General features: G+C 40.1%; 1 protein-coding gene across 2 annotated transcripts in view; it reads right to left on the bottom strand.

Moving 5' to 3' along the window:
* Nucleotides 1–2,621: 2,621 nt before the first annotated feature.
* Nucleotides 2,622–21,223, bottom strand: part of ephb2a (eph receptor B2a) — a 76,119-nt gene continuing 57,517 nt past the window's right edge. Inside the window, exons 6-16 of one of the 2 annotated variants that reach the window (XM_082146405.1) lie at nt 20,118–20,242; nt 19,692–19,854; nt 18,124–18,232; nt 17,664–17,728; nt 16,753–16,875; nt 16,183–16,430; nt 8,926–9,141; nt 8,676–8,825; nt 8,273–8,466; nt 6,883–7,038; nt 2,622–6,691 (exon numbers count right to left, since the gene is read on the bottom strand). In XM_082146405.1, the coding sequence (XP_082002531.1) occupies nt 6,583–6,691; nt 6,883–7,038; nt 8,273–8,466; nt 8,676–8,825; nt 8,926–9,141; nt 16,183–16,430; nt 16,753–16,875; nt 17,664–17,728; nt 18,124–18,232; nt 19,692–19,854; nt 20,118–20,242 (1,658 nt within the window). In that variant the 3' untranslated portion in view covers nt 2,622–6,582. The remainder of the gene's footprint in view (nt 6,692–6,882; nt 7,039–8,272; nt 8,467–8,675; nt 8,826–8,925; nt 9,142–16,182; nt 16,431–16,752; nt 16,876–17,663; nt 17,729–18,123; nt 18,233–19,691; nt 19,855–20,117; nt 20,243–21,223) is intronic. The other variant, XM_082146406.1, reaches the window with a different exon arrangement.

Raw genomic sequence — 21,223 nt, 5'->3', positions numbered from 1 at the left:
CATGGCACAGCCCAATGGAATTACACAATACTCCCATAGGTCATATTGTAACCTTAACCTTTCTGGCAGGCATCAACGGAAAAAAAATGACTTGCCTTTGACCTTTTTTATGTGACACATCTTTGAAAAATATCAACTAGTCTGAAATGTTACTTCCTCCGGTGTCCCTGTAAAAGAAACAAATGTCAGGTTCATTAGTGAAAAGGAAGGTACAGTAGGTTCAGGATATCTTCTCAGTAGGGATTTTGGAAGTGTCAGAAAAGCCGTGCAGATATTCCTTTCACAATTAACGTCTAGCATATGAATAAATTATAAATACCATGAGCAACATACTGTGTGACACAGTTGGCTTTTGGATGGGACACAACGGGAAAGGACACAATGCTACTGTGATCAAAAAAATTTACTCTCATGCAAGACAATAAAATGACTATAAATCTGTTTGCCTTGCTTTGGCAGAGCTGATTCAGTCTCATTTTACAGAACCCAACTATCAATCGTCAAGGAGGGTGCATGACCGGGCTTAGTGGAGAAGATCATCCAGCTTGGATTCTCTCACCAGGGTCTTTAAAGAGAAAGATGAGATAATCCAATATACACATTCACACACGCAAAGAAGACTGCATGCCAGCGGCCCCAAAAAGAGCACCTGTCAGCCTCGGCTGAGGACATGGCGACACACTTTTCTTCCAGGTGCATTCTGGGCTCTCACTCCACATGATCCTTACCAACATACCCAAGAGCAAGATACTATCACCCCCGCTGAACCTTGCAATGTTGAGACAACTGGCCACAAAATAAATAATAGTCTGAGTCAGAAAAAAGCACCAATAGTCACAAAATATGAATGTCTCGGAAAATAGGACACCCACTTGAATGCACAGCATCGACGTCCTAACTACAAGGGATCAACGAATCTGGGCCATATCATTAAAGCACTTTCAATCACAACAGCACTGACAAATTCAATTTATGTTGATATAAGTGCACCGTGGTATATGTAAAATAACATGACCACGTATTTAGTACAGATTACAGGATTACTGGATTAATATTTCATTGTACTTTTGGTGTGGTTTGTGGTGGCTAATTCCATGGGATTAAATAAACACTGTTTTCACTGCAGCCAACAAGGTGATACTACACTTATCAGATGGGCCTGGCACAGTTTGATCATGTTTCAAAGATTGGCCATTGATGCGTCTTGACCCCTATTTGTCATGACTGCGAGTGCAAGTGTCCAGTAAGCCACTTAAAACATTTAGAATCACTAGCATCACCAAATGGAGTTAAAAAATAAAGGTTTCCAGGACACTCCCAATGTCTACCATCTGTTGGATACTAGTCACAAATCACCTGCAAAAAAGAATGAACAATAGCCAAAAATGGCCAACTATGGTCTGAATTCAGGCTCCACAAGCGTATTCCCTATCTCTCTTTCACTCATACACACTCACACATACAGAGAGAGAGAGAGAGAGAGAGAGAGAGAGAGAGAGAGAGAGAGAGAGAGAGAGAGAGAGAGAGAGAGAGAGAGAGAGAGTATTGATAGCTCAAACATTTGTTCAGCATCTGGTCATTAAAACAAGATTGGGAAGCACAAGTCTTCAGTTTCACTGGCAGAGCAGGTCAAATGCCATTGGCTTTTGAGGGATGAGTTTAAATGCCAGCAGAAAACACTTTCCAAATGAACTGCACGGAAATTAAAAGATATAGGGGAAAAAACATGACAAGTTAGTTGCATTTCAAGACATAATAAGATATCTGAGCAACATGCCATATCAGAAGCACATTATTCCAAGAGAAATATGCAGATGGTACTTTGGACAAAAAGCCATCTAACAAAGTTAAGAAATAAATTCAAAAACATTAATCCTGGACAGCATGACATTAAACATTCAGATGATATGATCTGATGAAATATTAAACATTTTGTTATCTCCAGTATTTGTACTGCTAAATATGCCTACAAAATACTTCTCAAAAGCACGTCAACATACCTTGATCTTATTTTGCAGCCTATAGCTCCCTCTGGTGGGCAGGAGAAGAACAAAATCCACAACACAATCACGAATAAATCATTTAGACACATTTTTTTTAAGAGCACAATTACCACATGACTCATTTCACTGACCCTTGCTCCATTTTATTGAAGAAAAACATAACGGGTCACAAATGTTCTTTCATAGAAAATAAACCAATAGCAATACTACAAATTTTTCAACTGTAACATCATTCACATGTACAATTTATACAAAATCCAGAGCCTCCTGCTTCACTCACAGTGGTCATGGTGGACAGTACAATGTGTGTGTGAGTGTGTGTGTGTGAGCACGTGTATGACACATTAATACCAATGAAAGTGTGTGCATACTATTGTATTGTATGCGTGTACATGGCATAATCCACAGTCATATATTCACAAAGAAATGTATCTTTTATCGAATAGAGGATAAAAAAAAAAAAAGATATACATGAAGGTATTTTCTAATATATTAACATATGTACATTCTTTTCATACAACCTTTCCAATTCTGTTCTCAAGTTATGGTAATGACATATTTAAAGAAAAGAAAAAAAAACACAATGACAGTCCACTGAGCCTGAAAAAAAAAAAAAAATTTAATTCCCTTTATGAAGTTGATGCCTGGAGCTTCAATGAATGGATAAAATTCATTCATACACCCAAAAGGAGAATAATAAATGGTTTCGCAATAAGAATTAATGCACTTTACAAAACATTGCACCTTCAGTTTTAGATTTTACATATAGAAGGTTGCCCAACAAAAATACATGAGATTCAGATAATGAACAAGAGTATCTCTATATATGTGAAAAGTGTTTAGACGTGGAAGACCAGTGAACAAGTTGATAGGAAGCACATTCAATTTAAAAGAGAGGGTGTCAAAGTGTCAACTCAACAACTATTTTGGGATACAAAGGTGCCGAGCTCCGGGAAGAGCAACAGATTAGAAACGTTAACTGCTTATTAACCAACACTGTATATACTGAAAACAACAAACAAGCAAGCATGTATTTTGCAAAGTATTTTACAATAATGATGATTATGTTGTGATGTTTAATGTGTAAAGCATGTCAGATGAAAAACAAATCTGTCCAAGCATGGTCAGTGAAGCCTTTTCACTTACGCCAAGCTCATACTGTCAAAATGACCTTTGACACAAACATTTTTTGACAGTATGAGAAGAACTTAATACTGTTTCATGTGGACAGCAAAACTTCTACGAATACGGTACAAAACAAGGCCTGGAAATGAACGGGACAGGACAAATCACAATTTTAAGAGGAGACAGGGACATTTAAAGTGTTGGAAACCAGCTACTGTCTGTCGTTCATGCAAATTTTATGTTAGATAATAGTTTTTCAAACATCTAACAGTTCTTACAACAAAAAAGAATTAGAGCTTCTAATGCTTTAAGGTAACTGGACACCAAACTGTACCCTATTTGTGAAGTGTCAGTATGTATAGAGTTGTGGTCATTATTGCCACCCATGGTAAATATGATTAAAGGAGGCTGTGAAAATAAATCTGCATTGTTTATCCTTTTGATCTGTCATTAAAAAACAAAACAAAATCTAACCTTTCATTGACATAAAACTGAATGGTGGGGGTGGTGCCAGTAGAATAAATGGCCACAATTATTGGTATACCTAGAAAATCTTATGAGTATAATATATCTGAAGTATATTCTCCTTCATATTTACAATAATATATTATTGTATATTATATTTAGTATAAATATACGGAAACTTAAAGGCCAAATTCCATCATCCATCACAATAAGTAAAACCAAAGAATATAGTTCTGATGTGCAGCTAAATATTGTTGAGCTTCACAAAATAGAAAATGGCTGTAAGAAAATGGCTAAAGCATTGAAAATTCCCATTTCCACCATCAGAGCAATAATTAAGAAGTTCCAATCAGTATCTATACCATCTATACCATATATACCAAGGATCACAGCTGGAGAATTGCAGAAAATACTTGAGTCTTGAGGTCAAACAGCACCTAAAATCACCACATGTTGTTTGGGAGGGTTTCAAGAAAAATCCTCTGCTCTCATCCAAATGCAAACTCCATCACACTCAGTTGTCAGACACGACTGGAACTTCAAACAGAACCGGGGTCTATGTTCAGGTGAAACAAAAGAAAAAAAAAAAAGTTTTTTGGCAGCAAACCCACCAGATGGGTTTGGTGCAAACAGGGATAAAAAATTACCCCATGTCCGAGGTTAAATATACCACTGGATCTTTAATGTTGTGGGCCTATTTTTTTGCTGGAGGTCCTGGACATCTTGTTCAGATACATGGCATCATGATTCTATCAAATACTGGACCAACAGATACAAAAATTAAAACCTGACGGCCTCTGCTAGAAATCTTATAATGGGCCGTGGTTGGATCTTCCATCAGGACAATGATTCAAAACAAACATCAAAATCAACTCAAAAATGGGTCAATGAGCACAAAATTAAGGTTCTGCCATGGCCATCGCAGTCCCCTAACCTGAATCCTACAATAAACTGAAGAGAACAGTGTAATGTATCAAAATAGACTCGGGAATTTGGAGGATCTGGAGCAGAGATGGGCAACATTTTGTCCTGGAGTGTCGCTGTCATGCAGAGTTTAGCTCCAACCCTAATCAAACACACCTGAGCAAGCTAATCAATGTCTTCAGGATTACTAAGGCTAAAGGCAGGCGAGTTTATATCAGGGTTTGAGCTAAACTCTGCAGGACAGCGGCTCTCCAGGATTGACGTTGCCTATCCTGACCTGGCTCTCCAGGACCTGGACTGGGCCTGGAGGAATAGTCTCTGATCTCTTGTCAGGTGTTCTCCAAACTCATCAGGTATTATAGGTGAAAACTCAGAGCTGTTATATTGGCAAAAGGAGGTTGCTAAAAGTATTGAATAAAATGGTGCCATTAATTGTGTGCCAAAAAGCATTTATTTCATAATGAGAATTTCCCCCATTTTAAAAAGTTTTTCTTCGATGAAAGATTTGATTTTTGTGATAAAAAAAAAAAAAAAAAGGTCAAAAGGATTACCAATGTAGATTTGTTTTCAACATATTTATCAAGGGTGCCAATAATTCTGACCACGACTGAATAGATATGCTATTTATACACAAATAATTATGTGTGTATGTATGCATATACATAAATATAAGAAATAATCTAAATATCAACAGGAAAATGTAGCGGTAGAAACTTTTTTCAAAACATGAAATCTGAAAGAAATAAAAAACACCAAGTGACAGATATAATTGGGACAGAAAATAAACATTTCAATTCAGCCTGCACTTCTATTCAATTCTGTTGGCAGGCTCTGTGAGGAAATCAGCAATTGAAGTGCCTCCGATATGTTACAAAAACATCTGCAGTACAACAAACACTGGTGCATGATTATATGGTTAAGTGGAAAGTAATGGTGTTATAAAGTATAAAACAAATAAATAAAACTCATGAAGAAAATAAAAAAATATTCATCACATGACTTTAAAAAAAAACAATATCACACTGAACCAGTATTGGTTGCTTTGTCTACTATTAACATAGTTGAATTTCTATAATAGTCCTCATATTGGCAAGTGCTGCCAGCTCAAGATCCATCTCATGGATAATTCCTCATCATACATGAGTATCACACATGTATAATTGTTTCTCCTTTTTTCTTGCTATTAGTCCAAAGTCTATTTTAGATTGACAACCAGACAACATATCATAGCTGGTGAATATGGATGAGAACCAAACCATATCAAAGAGTAAAGGGTAACATACTGTATATATGATCAAAATCTAATTTTAGCTCATCTAATTAGATTGCAGATTTACCCACAGAACTAACAGCCAAAATAAACTTCAGAAAATAAGATGTGATAGTGGCTACATTTACATGCATAAACAACCTTTTCTTCCCTTTTATTCTGCATATGGAAACATTCTGATTAAAGTTATACCCAATATGACAGTATCATGATAAAGATGACTGCATGAGATTCTTATAAAGAACTGTCTATTCTTCTAATTCTATTTGAATTTTAATAGTATAATGGGTGCACTTTATAAAATATATAAAAGTTGAGCTGCTTAGGTTAAGGTGACTATGCCAGAACTTTACATACACAAGTATTTTTTAGTTTTTTGGATATACGTCACAACAGGGAAGAAAAGACTATCGCAACTTCCATTTCATGCTGACTTTAAACGCCTATGAAATAACAGATATACTAACATTTGAAAAGACATGAGGCTTTCATGTGGCTTATTTGAAATACTGCAAAGTCACAGATAACACAGGAACATAAACTTGCACGTAAATGCAGCCAGAATTACATTTATGGATAGTTTTGGCCATTGGAAAGACTTCAGCTTGCCTTCAGTGTGCTGGTGCTGTATTGAGACCATAGAGGTCTTGTGGTGATTTGTTCTTGATCATCCCCGGAGAAAGTGACTACTGCTGGGCTCTGGACACAGGGCTTGCTGAAGTGGGGCGTCTTTCTGCGAGGAGGTCCGCAGGGGTCTGGTGTGCACAGGCTGGTCCCGTCCTCCACTCCTAAGAATCAAACCTCCACTGACTGTATCTGGTTCATTTGGGCGCGCATCATCTGCACACTGTTGAGAATCTTCTTCTGGTGGCCGGCTAGTATGACTCCGACCTTCAGAATATCTCTGCGAAGACAGAGAGAAAATGTCTGTAAGAGACATAAACTGCATAATATCATCATAAGCAGATAAGGCTATCAATCAAATTTTCAGAAATACTGTAGGTTTCCGGTGGCTACAACATCTGGTCCTGTAACTTAGTAAAGAAAATGATCCATATGAATCCAGTAAGCTTTATGGAAGATAGTAAAACATACTCCATAGTCATTTGAGACACCGCTTCAAAGGTAGTGAGGTCTTCATTTGCAAAGTTCTCCTTGTACTGGCCCATTTTAATGGCGTCCAGCCATTCATCTACTGTGCTGAAGCTGGAGAAGTCTGGTGTGCTGCGGTCCAGCAGAGGTAGATGTACGCTGTAAAACACAAACAGATTCAACATCACTAGGATAGGAACATGTATAACGTGTATTTAAAAAAAAAGAGTATTCTGCTAAATTAGAAATGAAATATCTCAGACCATTTGACCTAGTTGAAGGAATTAAAAATGACACACTACAAATCAGAATTCATAATAACATGTACTACCGTTAAAAATCTGTAAGAAGTCTAAGATTTTGTAATGTTTTTGAAAGAAATCTCCTCTGTTCACCAAGGCTGTATTTATTTGATTAAAAAATAAAATGTAATTTATTCCTGTGATGGCAAAGCTGAATTTTCAGCATCATTACTCCAGTCTTCAGTGTCACATGATCCTTCAGAAATCATCATAATATGCTTATCCTGTGCTCAAGAAACATTTATTATTATGTTAAAAACAGTTGTGCTGCTTAATATTTTTTGTGGATTCGTGTATTGTAGTAAATATATGCAGTCATTTTGTTTTGTTTTTTTTGTCCATGTGGTCCAGTACAGTATTGCAACTTGACATGTCTAAAACATACACTCTAAAGCTCCAAAAAGCTCTAAACAAGCTCTGTTGAACTGTACACATACTATACACTGAATTCTGAAAAGTCTTGCTCTGTAATGTTTTTTTTTTTTTCATGGGTGCTTTGGTGTGCATACATTTGTTAATCATATGTACCCCTTATATCATTGGGTTATTAGGTGTCCTTTCGGAGTCTCCAAGTGTCTTTTTTTTAAAGACACCTACATTTACCTTAAAAAAAGCTTGCAGAAAATACAGTTTTGTAAGAATCATCCTTCAATCCTTCAATCATCCTTCAATACTTTGCTGGATATAGCAAATGATGACAAAATAAACACGTTAAACATGATACCCTTTTGATGACAAATTAAACATTTTAATCTATTGACAGCCCTAGTCTAAACTTAACTTAAAATGAATTTAATAAATAGAAAATAAACTTATATAAATATAAGTTTATAAACTTATATATAAAATATAAAAAAGCATCTCTTTAAGATGCAAATGAGGCAAAATTCACTTCAAAATCCAGGAATTTAAAACTAGATGGCGATTTTTCTGAATTCTAATTATAAAGTTCAGACTAATGCCAGTGCTAAGAATACTGAATTGTTATCATTGTTTTCTTTTTCTTTTTACACAGACTAATGAATTGAATTCAATGCTCAGTGCTTGCTGACCCCTTCAAGCCTGGGTTGACCCAAAATAAAATCTCATACCCTGAAGAGAGAGGGGTGGTAGCCTTCAGGCTGCCAGGATTACGAATCATCTTATCCAGAGTGTTTACGATCTGACTGAATTTCGGACGGTTGTTTCTATCCTTTTGCCAGCAGTCCAACATTAGTTGGTGCAGTGCATTTGGACAGTCCATCGGAGGAGGTAACCTATAATCCTGCTCGATTGCATTTATAACCTGAGGGGATGGGAGCAAAAATGACTGATTAAAGAACACATCAGAAACCTCATAAAATCATACTAAACTAAACATGTTCTTGAATGCACTTGCAGATATTGTTTCATGACATTCTTTGTCCACTAGGTGACATCCTTATCCAGCTCTTTATGAATGTACAGTAGATTGATGAACAATGACCATGTAATCATATAGAATTGATTCCATACATCTTGATTGCTCATGTCCCAGTACGGTCGCTCTCCATAGGACATGACCTCCCACATTACGATCCCATAGCTCCACACATCACTTGAGGATGTGAACTTCCTGTATTGAATGGCCTCGGGAGCAGTCCATCGTATTGGAATTTTCCCTCCCTGTGTGGACACTGAATTTAGTTAGGTACTGAACACATAATGCATTAGCATGAAATATTAAGTCATATCAGGCCATATGACCCACTGAACACACACTCACCAGGGCACTTGTGTATGTAGGATCTGACGTGTCGTCTTCCAGAAAGCGAGAAAGCCCAAAATCAGATACTTTGCAGACTAGATTGCTGTTAACCAGTATGTTGCGGGCAGCCAGATCGCGATGTACGTAGTTCATGTCACAGAGGTATTTCATGCCAGCTGCAATGCCACGCAACATGCCGACCAACTGAATCACAGTGAACTGGCCATCATTTTGCTAAGAGGACATACAGAGAATACAAAAGTATATCAAATATATTAAAATACTATTAAAAGGAAGTGTATAAGGATACACATATATTTCTTCTGTACATTAAGAAAGGAAGGCATTTCTAGCATTATAAAATCAGTCTTTCTAGCAAAACATCTTTGTTCTGTGAGCTTGTGTCACAATCTTGTGGAAAAACATCTAAAACTTAGTCCAGCTGTGCCTCTATGCAAACACATCTGGGTCCTGCCCAATGGGATCCTGGGTCAGCTAAAATCAGCAAAAGGACAAATGCCGTCACACACTGTGAGATAAAAAGAGCTGAACTGAATAGATTTTTGGAAAATGTGGCCAAAAATATTAGTAAAAAATAAATAATTTGATTCCATAAATCTAAATGTACAGAATTAAAAAACAAATGTGGCTTGTAAATAATTAAGATAAGGAGAAAAAAATGTTGTGTGATTATATTGCAGGTATTTTTTTATTATTATTTTTAATTAAATGACACATGCTGCTCAAAAGTTGCACTCACATTTATAAAAAAAATTTCATAGAAAAAAAAGAAAAGAAAACAAATACAACACTGTTGAAAAGTTTGGGGTCAGTAAGGTTTTTCACTTTTTAATAATACGTTTAATTTAGCTGAAAAACATCAAATTGATCAAAAGTGACAGTGAAGCCATTTATAATGTTACAAAAGATTTCTATTCCAAATTGCACTTGAGCACCAAATCAGCATATTACCGGTTTCCTACACATTTTCCATTTCAAAATTCCATACTTTTCCAGACTCAAATTTCCAAACCTCTCTTTAGATTTTCAGAGCATATTCAAAGTGCCCCTATTATGCTTTTTCGAATATTCCCTTTCATGCAATGTGTAATGCAGCTATCTGAAAAGTTCTGAAGACGAAAGAGCACGCGATAAATAAAGTTATTGTTTCTCAAAAGAAAGAATCGACACTGAACAGCCTAAACGAGTCATCAGGAATTTGAATCCCACTTCCGTGACGGCTTCATGTCACTGGGTAACACATTTGCCTAATGCCCACCTATGTTCTACGTTGTCCACCCGTGAACAACTTGCCCCACCCTCAAACACTGAAGCTGGTTCGTGTTGTGTATGTCGAGAAGACGCTGTTTTCTACTCTGCAAAAGCAAATTCTCTTAGTAAACACTTCTAAAGGATGAGGATGTGAAGAGTCTGGTTAAACTTACCACAGCGATACAACAGCAATACAACCTTTTGACGAATGCTTCTCAAATCTCCATGAAGTCTAAATGAGGTTTACAAAACGCTCCATGTCCATTAAAGATGGGACAGTACCCACTTTATCAGTAAGTATGATTATTTATTAATGTATATATTTTCTACTGCGTGTTCTTCTAGCGTATCATTGAGAAACGTCCTGCTCAAGTAGTGCTTGCGATGGAGATTCGGGTTGAATAACTAGTTCTTCCAATGTTTCATTATCGGATTCGAGCTCGGACTGATACAGTAACATTTTCTTTACAGTGTGTACAATCGCTAAAGGGCGTAATATGGGCATTTAGCTTCTGACAAGCACTGTAAGGTGTAGACCAATCACAGCAGACTGGTCTGTCTGGCCAATCAGAGCAAATTGGCACAAAAAACAAACAGATTTTGTGTGATACTGCATCCACACCACTAGGTGTCAAAATTTTACATACAAAATTTAAGTGCACTTTTAGGGTACGTTTACACGACAACGAAATGCTTAAAACGGAGAAGTTTTTCATTTGAGTTTTCCGCGTACAGACGACACCATAGTCAAAACGATCCCCATTCACACGGATCCGCAAAAAATACTAAAAATGCTGTATTCTGCTGCCAGGCCGTTAGATGGCGATGAAACACTATAGACTGAACATGTAATATGCATGTGCATGACGTCATCATCTTCAGAGATTCGCATTTTTTTGCTGTTTACACAGAGACCGTTTCACTTTGAAACGCCTCGGTTACGACTGTAACCTCGGTTCCCTGAAGAGGGAACGAGCGTTGCGTCGAAAACTGACGCTATGGGAACGCTTTGCGTGATGACGTCTTGAAGCACATGTAAAATCAGTCCAATGGTGTGGCGGAACGTCAGAGGCGGGTGACGTCACGTACCAGGAAACTATAAAAGCCGGCCCAAAACAGAAAACGAAAGCTTCGTAAAAGTCTGAAGTCGAGCTGACAGGCATGAAGGAGATATGGCAGGGCGACGCAACGCTCGTTCCCTCTTCAGGGAACCGAGGTTACAGTCGTAACCGAGGCGTTCCCTTTCAAGGGAACTCCCGTTGCGTCGAAAACTGACGCTATGGGAACGTCTATACCAACGCCTCCATAGCTACAAATGTCTGTCCTGTGTGTAATCATGTGAGCAGCACTAAGAAGACAAAACATGAGACCCTGGAGTAGAGTCTAAATCCAGAGAGTAGAACCTGACGAAGGTGTGCGGTGAGGACCAGCCTGCCGCATCACAGACGTCCTGTAACGATACTCCTGATATAAGGGCCTTAGAGGCCGCCATACTCCTAGTAGAGAGCGACCGGACAGCCAAAGGAGAAGGCTGTCCAGCCGCCTCATAAGCCAGTGAGATAGTCTCAACCACCCACTTGCTCATCCTTTGCTTAGACACTGGACCTCCCTTGTTAGGGGAGCAAAAGTCACTTTTACGCCACAGGGCAGCTCTGTGGACATACGCGTCTAACGCCCGAACAGGGCAAAGCAAATTATTCGCCTCCTGGTCCGATTTCGAAAGGGAGGAGGACCTCCAAGTGCCACGAGGGAAACGAGATACCAAAGGGTCTTTCCCCACAGACATTCCACCCAAAGGACTGTGGTAAGCACCTACGGCCGCCACATAAACCTTTAAAGTGGACGGGGTCAGACCTGCAGTGAACCGGTCCTGCAGGAACTCCAGAACTGTACCAATTGGGCAGTTGACTGGATCCAACCGACGGTCACTACACAAAGAGGTGAATACTCTTCAGTTCAGGGCATAAAGTTTCCTCGTGGAGGGAGCTTGGACTGTAGAATGGTCTCAACAACCTCAGTTGAGAGACCTGACTCTATGAGCTGGGCCCCCTCAGAGGCCAAGCCCACAGGTTCCACAGTTCTGGGCGGGGGTGAAATATTGAGCCCCCTGCTTGGGACAGAAGGTCCCTCCTGACGGGTAGCTCCAGAGGATGCCCGTCGAGGAGGGACACAAGATCGGGAAACCATACTCTGCCCGGCCAGCGCGGGGCTATAAAAAGCAGGCAAACCCGGTCCCTGCGAACTCTTTCCAGAACTCCCGGGAGCAGAGCAACTGGGGGAAAGGCGTACAGACGTAGCCTCGGCCACGTCTGTACCATAGCATCCAGTCCCAGAGGAGCTGGATGCGTGAAGGAGAACCAAAGTGGACAGTGAGACGCTCTCGAGACGCAAACAGATCCACTTATAATTTCCATATCAGCTCCACCACCTCGGGGGTGGAGCCACCATTCCCCGGGCCTCGGCCCCTGTCTCGACAGAGTGTCTGCTCCTATATTCTGGACCCCGGGGATGTAGGCTGCCTTGAGTGACAGCAACTTCCCCTGGGACCACAAGAGGATATGGCATGCCAGCGCAAACCCCCTTGATATAGGCGACTACCGACGTGTTGTCCGTATGTACTACACATGGTGTCCCCTGAGACCTGTGATAAAGCTCCTCAGAGCCCGGAAGACAGCTAACATCTCTAGGCTATAGAATGCCAGGAACGATGATGGTCTTCCCACAGACCTTGAGATGAGCGACCCACAGGATCGCTCCCCAACCCGTGAGGGAAGCATCCGTCGTTAGCAGTTTGCGACGACAAGGAGCTCCCAGCACTGGGCCCTGGGACAGGAACCAAGGTTTCTTCCACATAACCAAGGCACGTAGGCATCACCGCGTGACCTTGATTGTGCGAAATGGGTTGCCCCTCGGGGAAAAACCCTCTGGTCCTGAGCCACCACTGCAGGGGCCTCATGTGCAGCAGTCCAAAAGGTATCCCGTTGGAAGCTGCTGCCATGAAACCCAACAGTCTCTGGAACTGTTTGACAGTGAGTAGCTGGCCTAGCTTTACACTTCTCACAGCTGCCAGGATGGAATCGAAGCGTGGCGATGAAAGGCGCGCCTGCATCGACACTGAATCCCAAACCACGCCTAAAAAAGTGGTCCTCTAAAATGGAGAAAGCACACTCTTCTTGGCGTTCAGCCGTAACCCCAACTCTTTCATATGGGCGAGAACAACATCTCGATGTTGAACCGCCATCTAATGCGACTGAGCTAAAATCAACCAATCGTCGATGTAGTTCGTGATGCGAATACCCCGGAGGCGCAGAGGCGCCAGAGCTGCATCCACGCATTTGGTGAAAGTGCGGGGTGATAAAGCCAGGCCGAATGGAAGAACTCGATATTGGTATGCTTTGCCCCCGAAAGCAAACCTCAGGAACTTCCAATGACACGGACGGATGGAATATGCGTCCTTGAGGTCTATCGTGACAAACCAGTCCTCGGACCTGATCTGTGGCACGATTTGTCTCAAGGTTAACATTTTGAACTTGAGCTGCATGGCTGACTCGTACAGAACTCGAAGATCTAAAATGGGACGCAATCCCCCGTCCTTTTTTGGAACTATGAAGTACCGGCTGTAAAACCCGGTTTCCCTGTTGGAGGGGGGTACATATTCTATGGCCCCTTTCTCTAACAGAGTGTTTACTTCATGTTCCACAACCAGAACCTGCTCGGGGCCCACCACTGTGGGCAGGACCCCCATAAACCGCGGTGGGCGTTAATAGAATTGTATCTAATACCCTTTTTCCACGGTCTGCAGGACCCAACGAGAAACATTTGACAGTAGCTTCCACGCTGTCAAATATTCTACTAGAGGTACCAGTCTCTCGAGACTGGTTTCTGGATTTTGTTGCTGTTGAGTAGTCGGTTCGTCGCCCTGTAACGGCGCACCGGCAGGGAACGACCAAACAGACTGCTCCAGCACCCTCCTCAGAGGGGGCGGGCATCCCGAGGCCACTACGTTTCCGGGTGGACCTTGAGATATGTGCTCGCCGGAGACCGCTGCGCCCTGTAACACCAGAGGTGGCAGGGTTGGCAGAACGGTCCCCTGAGGGCACCGAAGAGAGACGGGCACCGTGAAAAGAGGTGTTAACCGCTCTGCTTCGTGGGGACTACCCTCATTTGTCCTGAGCCCTCAGACATCAGGACTTTTCCCCAGCAGCCTTCTTGGCGGTAATAACGGTCCGCAGATCCGTTTTACCCCTCGAAGACTGCTGGGTTTGAGAGCGCCCTCCGTGTCCCCGAGATTTTTGTGGGGGAGCACGGGAGGAAACGCTCTGTTTCTGAGTGGCGCGGTGCTCAGCGCTCTTTTTAGACTGCTCCCGCTCAGCAGCCTCATAGAAAGAACGGCGGGGGAGAAGATTCTGAAGTGCAGCTGCCTGTTTTGAAGCTTCTTGTGACTTCGCTACAGCACTATTAACTGCGTCTCCAAATAACCCTTGCGTGGATACTGGTGCATCTAAAAGAACATGTTTCTCTTTGTCCTTTATGTCACTTAAGTTGAGCCACAGATGCCTCTCAGTGGCCACCAGGGCTGCCATAGAGCGGCCGATGGATTTAGCCGTCTCCTTGGTGGCCCTGAGAGACAAATCTGTGGCTCTACGCAGTTCAGACACCGTATCAGCACTAATACCCCCGCCATCCTCAGAATCACCCAATAACTCAGCCTGGTAAGCCTGCACTATGGACATTGTATGTAAACACGCTGCAGCTTGACCGGCGGCGGCATAAGCTTTATGAACCAGGGAAGATGTAACTTTTACTGGCTTGGATGGAAGTGCAGGAGCCTTCAGAGAAGATGCCGTTGCTGGAGAGAGATAGCTCGCGAGCGTCTCTTCCACCCTCGGCATCTCCCCATAACCATGCTCTTTATAATTGTGAATGGATGAATAGTGTGATGTTTGTGCAGTATACACTCGATATGACACTGGTTTCCCCCACGATCTCGACACCTCAGTGTGGAGATCGGGGAAAAACGGAAGGCTTCTGCACTGAGGCTGTGCACGAGATGGCAGGAAACGTTCGTCGAGCTTGCTTTTCGAACGAGCGCCCTGCCTATCTTCTGGCCACTCAATAGATAATCGCTCGACAGCTCTAGTGATAACATCAAGCAATTTTTCAAACGCATGATACTGAGGTGGCGAATCCTCAGACTCAGCGTCAATACTAACAACGTCCAACTCCTCAGAGCTGGACAATTGCAGTATTGGTGCCTCCATCGGGGGGGAAGAAACCGCAACGCGTGCTTCCACACCCTGATGAGGGGCACTGGATCTATCAGAAGGAGGCTGAGATAAAGCAGAGCCCGTCTCAACATCCACTGATAGATCCATTTGCGAACCCCAGGTCTGTGATTGCCGCCGTGCCTCGGCAGCGGCGGGACCAGAGCCCTGGGGAACGCGATCGGGATCGGATCACGATCGCGGGATCGCGATCGTGAACCGAGCCAAGCGGGATCGGAGCGAACGCAATGGAAGCGCGTCGCAATGCACACAGTCACCACCCTCGAGTGCTGACTGGGCATGCTCCTCACCCAAACAAACAACACAAAGAGTGTGAGTATCACCTCCCGTTAAATAACGCGGGCAGGGATGGACACACACTCTAAACTGCTGCTTGCTCGCCATACTGAATATATATATGTGATATAGACAGACAACACCAAATATACAGACAGATTTCACACAGAGCGCAACTGAAGACTCAGAAAGCTTTCGTTTTCTGTTTTGGGCCGGCTTTTATAGTTTCCTGGTACGTGACGTCACCCGCCTCTGACGTTCCGCCACACCATTGGACTGATTTTACATGTGCTTCAAGACGTCATCACGCAAAGCGTTCCCATAGCGTCAGTTTTCGACGCAACGGGAGTTCCCTTGAAAGGGAACCCGTTTTCAAAAGTTTGCGTTTTCAGGCATCCAAAATGTTTTTTTTTTGGTTGAAAACAGTGTCGTGAAGACTTACCCGAAGGAAGGAGTCCAGTGATCCGTTCTCCATGAATTCAGTGATGATCATTACTGGAGTGCTTTTGGTCACCACTCCCTCCAGGTGGATGATGTTGGGATGGTCAAACTGCCCCATGATGCTGGCTTCGCTCAGGAAGTCCCGCCGCTGCTTCTCAGTGTAGCCTGATTTCAGAGTCTTGATGGCCACCAAAATCTCCCTCTTCCCAGGAAGCCTGAGATTACCGCTACACACCTCTCCAAACTCACCTAGACAGTTAACCCATATATAGACCAGTTGATTACACCTCAGGAAATTTAACATAAAATTCAATTAGATGAATATAATTAAATTAGTATCCTGGTTTACTAAAACTTTGTTGCTCCTTTAACAATAATTAAAGGTGTGAACACATCAAGAGCTCCAGGCTTTTTGCCAGATTGTAGCTGCTTTCTAATTAATGGTTGATTTGCTTATATGCATTCGACTAACTAGATGAGATGCAAAGATGTTGGTTAGACTGCAAATCAGCACTCTATGCAATTCAGGCATATTAAAATATTCCTAATTGATGTGAACAGTGACATTCACCTGCACCAATGACTTGCTCGATTTTCACACAGGTCACGTCTATTTCTTTGGCAAACTCGCGCACTGCCTCATTGGGATCCTCATATGTGAAAGGATCAATGTAGATCTTCATTCCTGGAGACACTTAGAAAGAGAAACAGGAGCTGCAGCAGCAGATGCAGATGCAACAGAAATATATGGCCTATATTGTAATAATTATATTTCAATGATTCTTGATAGATGGGGTGGGACAAACATAATTTGGCTTAACATTTCTACTTTAAAATCAGATCACCAAAATGTCAACAGAAATGCATAATTTATTTGTATCTTCTTATTTTAGCGTAATTACAACACAACATGTATATATTATATTATTATTATATTATGTGCATGTTTTCACACTGTCACAAAATTGTATATACATTTTAGAATCTATATATACATATATTTTTTTCCCACTGCTGTAGCCTGTTTTGTTCCATATCTCAAGAATCATTGATGTATAGTTAAATTATTTAAATAATTAAATTAAATGTGATAATATTATAATAAACATCAATGCAACATAACACTGGTTTAAAGCTAAACAATAAAGTGGGAGCATGCAAGCACTTCTAAGAGAGGACATAAAGCACAAATTAATTATGGTTTCTGTATGTATATGCTGAGTCAACTAGCTTAAGTGCACATTTTACCATCACCATATGGACCCATTCCAATACACTGCAGTTCATAAAGTGGCATTGTGTGGTAAAGATCTTCAAATTGTAAGTAAAGTTGTGCTGTGGTTTCAATGTTTATGTGTGCTGTGCAGTTGAAGTTCTGCTGTTTTCATTTAATGATCTGAGTCTTGTTTAAAAAAAAAAAAATCAAGTAAATATTATGAGCATAAATGAAATATTCCATATATGTCTGAATGGTTTACTCACTGTGGCCGCTGGTGTAATGCTGAATCTTGTCAGTGATTTCAGACTCTGTCCTGTCACTGCCTCTCCTGATGAGACCCACACAGGAAGAGGAAGTCAGAAGAAAAACTTTCAAGCACTTTGAAGCTCTTTCTCAGTTTATAAGAGAAAGAGGAAATAAAACATCTGTTCAGTTTTAATTGATTCCAGATCGTGAGTTTTATTTAACGCCATGTCAGCATCTAAGGCTATTTTCATGGCAAAAAATCAATTACAAAAATACAAATATCATATAAATACAATAAAACCAAGCAAACACAACAAGTCATATTATAATGTGTTTTTTTATTTTTTATTAACATATGATAAAAAATCCAAAACCTTTTCAGGCATAATCTTACTAAATAAGTCCTTAAGTGAAATAACTTCATAAAAGAGCATTCTACTTGTATTATATCCAGATCATGATTACCAACAGACTCACCGATTACAGACGATAATGAGCACAACCACAGCGATGAGAAACACAACACCAGCAGCAGCAGAGCCGATAATGAGGGGCAGTTTCTCCCGCAGGCTGGAGTTATACTCGTCTTCAGATGTACACACAAAATCAGATCAGTTAGGCAGAGTTTTCAATCACAAAAGCCTATAACATTTTAATTTTTTTTTATAAAACAGACCTGCAGGAAACATTATAATTTCTCATTCTTTAACCAAGTACAAATGTGGTTTTCCCATATTTTAAATATGAACATTAACATTTGAAATGTAGGGGTACTAATCTAAATGTTGGCAAAGAATCAAGATACACATACAAAATATTTGGGCTCTGTAAGATAAAAAAATTAAATTAAAATTAAAACAAGTCTCTTATGCTCACCAAAGCTGCATTTATTTGATCAAAAATTCAGCAAAAACTGTGATATTTTGAAATAATATAACAAAATAGAAACTTTTCTATTTTAAAATGTAATTTTCAGCAGCCACATGGTCCTTCAGAAAACCTACTAATATGCTGATTTGCTGCTCATGAAACTTTTCTTATTATTCATGTTGAAAACAGATGTGCTGCTTAATATAGTTGAGGAAAATCTGAGAAATTTTTTTCTGGATTCTTTGATTATTAGAATTTTTTTTTTTTGTAACAATGTAAATGTCATGCAAAATTTGATCAGTTTAATGCATCCTTGCTTATAAAAAAATAAAAAATAAAATATTTTACTGAGCCCAACCTTGCAATGGTAGTGTATATTTTTGCTGCCACGTTTTATATCACAGTGTTGTTGAATTCTTGATTCTGATTAGCTGTCAAACATTCTTAAAGGTGCAGCATGCAATCTCCCAGAATTGTTGTTGAACACTGTTGATATTTGAAATCAACCCAAACAAACCCAGCCTCTCTCTTCATTGCTCCGCCTCCAAAATTCATGAACACTTTACAGCCTGCATCATAACCCTTCATTTTCCAGTGATATTCCACTGAGATTTTCTCTTTTGTATGGTCTCTCATCTCTCTTTCAACAGTCTTTCTTCAAATCTCCCTCTTGCTCACTCTCTCTCCTCATACTCCCATTAATACTGATTGGCAACAAGGTCCGACAACTTTACAACAGCATTTTTGAAAAATAGCTTACTGCACCTTTAAGCTGTTAAATCATCTTCAACGATCGTCCTGGCGCCAGCTCTGGACATGCCACAGAATCTTCTAATGCCCACGAAACAAATAAATGTGTTCCCAAGTAGAAAAGTGCTCCCTGCTGTCAAATGTTTCCATTTTCGTCAGATTAGTATTGGAAATAAACAGCATGCTGCGACGGCTTGGCCACTGGCTCATGATTCTGGCTTTGCCATAGGGACATGGATCTAAAATTGTCTTCCAACTGACTACGGTTAATGTCATTTCAGAGACAGGAAAGCAGTATTTGCCAGACTGTGGCACCTTATTAACTATTGACAATTTAATTGACTTGAATATACATAATCAGACTACTATTTAGGAAGGTAAAACAGCAAAATGTTTAGTTTCAAAAACCTGTTAAAGTCAAATACCTTCAGTCATTGTTTGGAAGAACATCTTCCCACTGAAACGTCCAAAGCCCGCCACTGTTCGGGCCCGTACCTGGAACACGTAGATGGTCCCCTGCTTCAGGCCACGGATAACTGCTGTATTAGTCTGACTCCGCAGCAGAGAGGAGTTCGACTCAGCCGTATACTAGATTTAGACCAAAGATCAGAGATCATCATAAAATAAAAGCCATACAGAAACCTACATTAACATTTAGAATTATAAAATGGTGCATATTTTTGCAAGTCAATAGATCTAACAATATAAATGAACTAAATTAATTTAAGCTTGTACAAGAACAGAACAAATACATCCCCAAGTAATTGTTTATTGCTTTAAAGTTCACCTCAGTTTAGTTTATTGAATGTTTTATTTTTTGAGAGAAGAGGATCATGTTCAGTACTTATTACCTTCTCGTAATATTGCAGCTCATAGTCCAGAATGACCCCATTGGGCTGGTCTGGCTGGGACCAGGACAATGTGATACTGTCCACAGCTCGGCTGACCTGATGCATAATTGACACAGCAGATGGAGCTGTAGAGAGGATGATGAAACAAAGGAAACAAATGAGAAATATATATAGCTGGATACATAAAGTGTAGGAGTTCATCTGAAAATCTTTTCATGAAAAATTAGCTCATAATAAAGAGTGGTTCTCAATCCTGACAGTGTTTCGATCACCACAGAGGATCGCAGCCAAACCAAGGACACTCTATAACTTTAATGACTTTCATTAAGAACATTAAAATTGATACACTCTATGATTTTGAATAGATCATTAAGAAAGTTTCTTAGATTTTTCATGATTACTTTTAATGAACGATTATGTTCGATATGTTTTATACAATGTTTGGGGTCAGCAAGATTTTTTCTAAAATAAATACCAAATAAATACTATAGCAAGGACGCATTGAAACGATCAAAATTGACAGTAAATATTTTTCTAATGTTACAAAAAAATTCAACTTTAGATAAATGCTGCTATTTTTAACTTTCTATTCAAAACGCTTAAAAAATAAAAACAGTTTCCTCAGATACATTAAGCAGCATCTGTTTTCAACATTGATAATAAGAAGAAATGTTCCTTGAGCAGCAAATCAGCATATTAGAATGATTTCTGAAGGATCATGTGACACTGAAGACTGTAATGATGCTGAAAATTCAGAATAAATTACATTTAAAAATTATGTACATTAAAATGGAAAAGTTAAATTGTACTTCAAAATTGTAAATATTTTAAATTGTAATAATATTTCACAATTGTACTGTTTTTACTGTATTTTTTAATCAAATAAAAATGCAGCCTTGCTGAGACTCCTTTAAAAAAAAAAATTAAGAGATCAATTCAACCCTACATCTTTGAATGGTTGTGTATATCTTCTCAACAGAACCCCTGGAGTTCACTATTTTTGACATCTGGAATGCGCTGCAACAGCATTTCTCCCTAAGCACAACACCATATCCAACAAAGATCAGCTATACTGTCTATAGTTCTGGAGCTGGAGCTCACATGCT

This window comes from Leuciscus leuciscus, assembly GCF_965113295.1.
Source record: "Leuciscus leuciscus genome assembly, chromosome: 18".
Classification (NCBI taxonomy): Eukaryota; Metazoa; Chordata; class Actinopteri; order Cypriniformes; family Leuciscidae; genus Leuciscus; species Leuciscus leuciscus.
The sequence above is the reverse complement of the archived record's forward strand: the minus strand, read 5'-3'. Positions and strand labels throughout refer to the sequence as shown.